The sequence below is a fragment of the Theobroma cacao genome, chromosome 7, assembly GCF_000208745.1.
Source record: "Theobroma cacao cultivar B97-61/B2 chromosome 7, Criollo_cocoa_genome_V2, whole genome shotgun sequence".
Classification (NCBI taxonomy): domain Eukaryota; kingdom Viridiplantae; phylum Streptophyta; class Magnoliopsida; order Malvales; family Malvaceae; genus Theobroma; species Theobroma cacao.
Genome location: NC_030856.1, coordinates 8,632,919 through 8,635,455, shown reverse-complemented (window position 1 = coordinate 8,635,455; position 2,537 = coordinate 8,632,919). Strand labels below are relative to the sequence as shown.

Sequence of the window (2,537 nt, the reverse complement as noted above, 5' to 3'; positions counted from 1 at the left end):
TCTAGTATCTACAGTGGTCAAGAAGAACATGTCACCCCAATCAAGCTTTTGCTCATCTGATACAACGAAGGCTTGCCCAAATCCTTCTACTTCTCCTGGATTCTGCCAGTACTTTTTCTTCTCTTCCACTGGGAGGTTGAAGAAGTCTTGAATCTCTGTCTTCACTTTCTCCACTAGAGATAAACTCATTCCATGATTTATTAGCTGCAGATGTTGACAGATTAATTATTTTCTGCTAAGATTCAAACCCCAAGGTTCAACAACCACAACAAGAGTGGATCGAGTAAGCAATATCCATTGGAATGACACTCGACATTTTTCTTTTGGGTAAGATATACTAAAGCAGAATTAATTAACCCACAAAGTATGAAAATACACTTCATATTGAATCAACATTTAACTTTAATGGGTTGTCAACACCTTGAGGATTTAGAACAGTTTCATTATGGTCTTTAAAGACGATAAATTAATGCATTCACGTATGGCAAATAGCAACCAAAGAAATGCATGTCGAAACAAAAAACAGACATTTTATTTAGGGTAATATATCCCTACCGTCTAAGTTTTAATTCAAATTTCAGACGAATTTATTAGTTTTCGAAATAGATATATAGGTCCAATCATTAGTCAACTGTTAGTATTGCTATTAGTTTGATAACGTGACAATATTGAAAAGATATTTTAAATTAATAAAAAAAAGATATTTTAGTTTTTTTTATATTTTCTATTAACAGTGTTTACATTTTTAGGACAGCTTGTTCATTTCTAATACAAATGGATCCACATGGAATTATGTCTAAAAATTAAAAAGAGGGGTATTTTATCCTTCTATTTATTATAACTTATAGCAGGATGCACCATCCTATGAAATTTGGTGAATTGAAAACAGGCACGATGACATTACTTTGTAATTTTATAAATTTTAAAAGTAATTTCCTAATGTGTGTATCAGCTTGATTTCATACCATACTTTTAAACATTAATTACCCTAAACCAAATAATTAAGGAAACAAAAACGAAAAAAACATTGATAGAATTCAAACCACACAAATAAGTAGAATATTAAAAAAGGAGGAGGTTGACATTGATTAAAATGTCTCTTTTTAGAAATCAACCTCTCCCTTTCTACAATTTTTCATGTAGTAGCTTGACAATAGAAATAGCTTTAAAATCACGAAATTCAGCCCTTAGCCATCCACATAGTCGAGCTACCCATCTATGTCCATGTGAGAAGGCTTGAACGTAAATTTTTAAGGCCCCATCTAGATGTCAATAAATATCTTATAATCGATACCCTACATTAAGATTAAATAAAGAATGATACTTAATAATTGGGTTTTAACAATATAGTTACTATCAGTTATGCATCAAGTAGGGTTCGGAAAGTGATGGGTCAAGTTGAGTTCGAGAAGTGATCTTAGGGTACCCACTAACCATACGAACTCGGTTATAAATAATAATTTTTATATTAAATTTTAGATTTATAAATATAGTATAAACAAAATTTAAAAAATAATTAAAATTGACTACGATAAACCAAAACCATAAAAACTCTATGTTCCCTCTCTTCAGCCTCCACCTTAGCTCGTGATCAATTACACTACAAAAGGAAAACCGACCTTCTCCTCCCTCCGCAAGAAAACTAAATTGACAAAGAAAAAGAACCTCCATAAGGGAAAAGATGATGCAAATGATCAAAGTTCAACGATGGCATGGTGTTCTAAAAATACTCGTATATCATGTTTTCTTTGGTGACAAAAAGATACCTAAATTACTATATGTATTTGCCATGAATGCATACATACTCACAAGAAACAAGTATAGAGTAAGGATTGAGATGGCAGATATATAGAGCTAAACACACCTGAAAAAAACCCCATTCTTTGCAAGCAAAGTCAAGCTTGGCTAACTCAGAATCCATTGACTCTTTAGAAACCAAGCCTTCCATGTCGATAACCGGGATCTCAGACATCGAACCGGCATCGGAAACAATTGGTTTCTCCAGGTCAGGACGTAAGTACCTCGGTGGAATGGTGGCGATGGACTTTTTGGCCAACTCTTGAACAGAAGGCACAAGCAAGGAACTTCCATACTTGACAGCTTTGGGATCCATGTCAATTTTCTGCCAGAAGAAAAGGATAAGCACTTTTCTTGTTTCAAGCTGTTGAATATTTTAGAGCAGAGGCGTGGATAGCAACTATCCTATCTATCTTATAAAGAAAACTGAGATCTGGCCTACGGCTAATAACTCAAAATAGAAGGTTCTAAAACAACCATCTTGTCAGACCCAAAACCAATTGGTGTAATTTTATTAGGTAAAAAAGTTTAGCCTCAACTAGTCATGCATTAGTTGAAGGTCATTGTTCTTTGGCCTGAAGATTTTAGCGTGGTCCTACCATGGGAGAATCATGCAACGACACCACGTACCATTTTTGAAAGAAGAATTCCACTACAAGAAAACAGTTTTTTTCCGACGGATTTCTAACAGAATTTTAACAAAAATTTCAATTAAGTTTTTCGACGGATTTCCAATGGAA

The 2,537-nt window shown here is 33.8% G+C and overlaps 1 protein-coding gene across 1 annotated transcript in view; it reads right to left on the bottom strand.

Moving 5' to 3' along the window:
- Nucleotides 1–2,206, bottom strand: part of LOC18594419 (protein SRG1) — a 3,547-nt gene extending 1,341 nt beyond the window's left edge. Inside the window, exons 1-2 of the mRNA XM_018124900.1 lie at nucleotides 1,865–2,206; nucleotides 17–204 (exon numbers count right to left, since the gene is read on the bottom strand). Coding sequence (XP_017980389.1) covers nucleotides 17–204; nucleotides 1,865–2,113 — 437 coding nt within the window. The 5' untranslated portion in view covers nucleotides 2,114–2,206. The remainder of the gene's footprint in view (nucleotides 1–16; nucleotides 205–1,864) is intronic.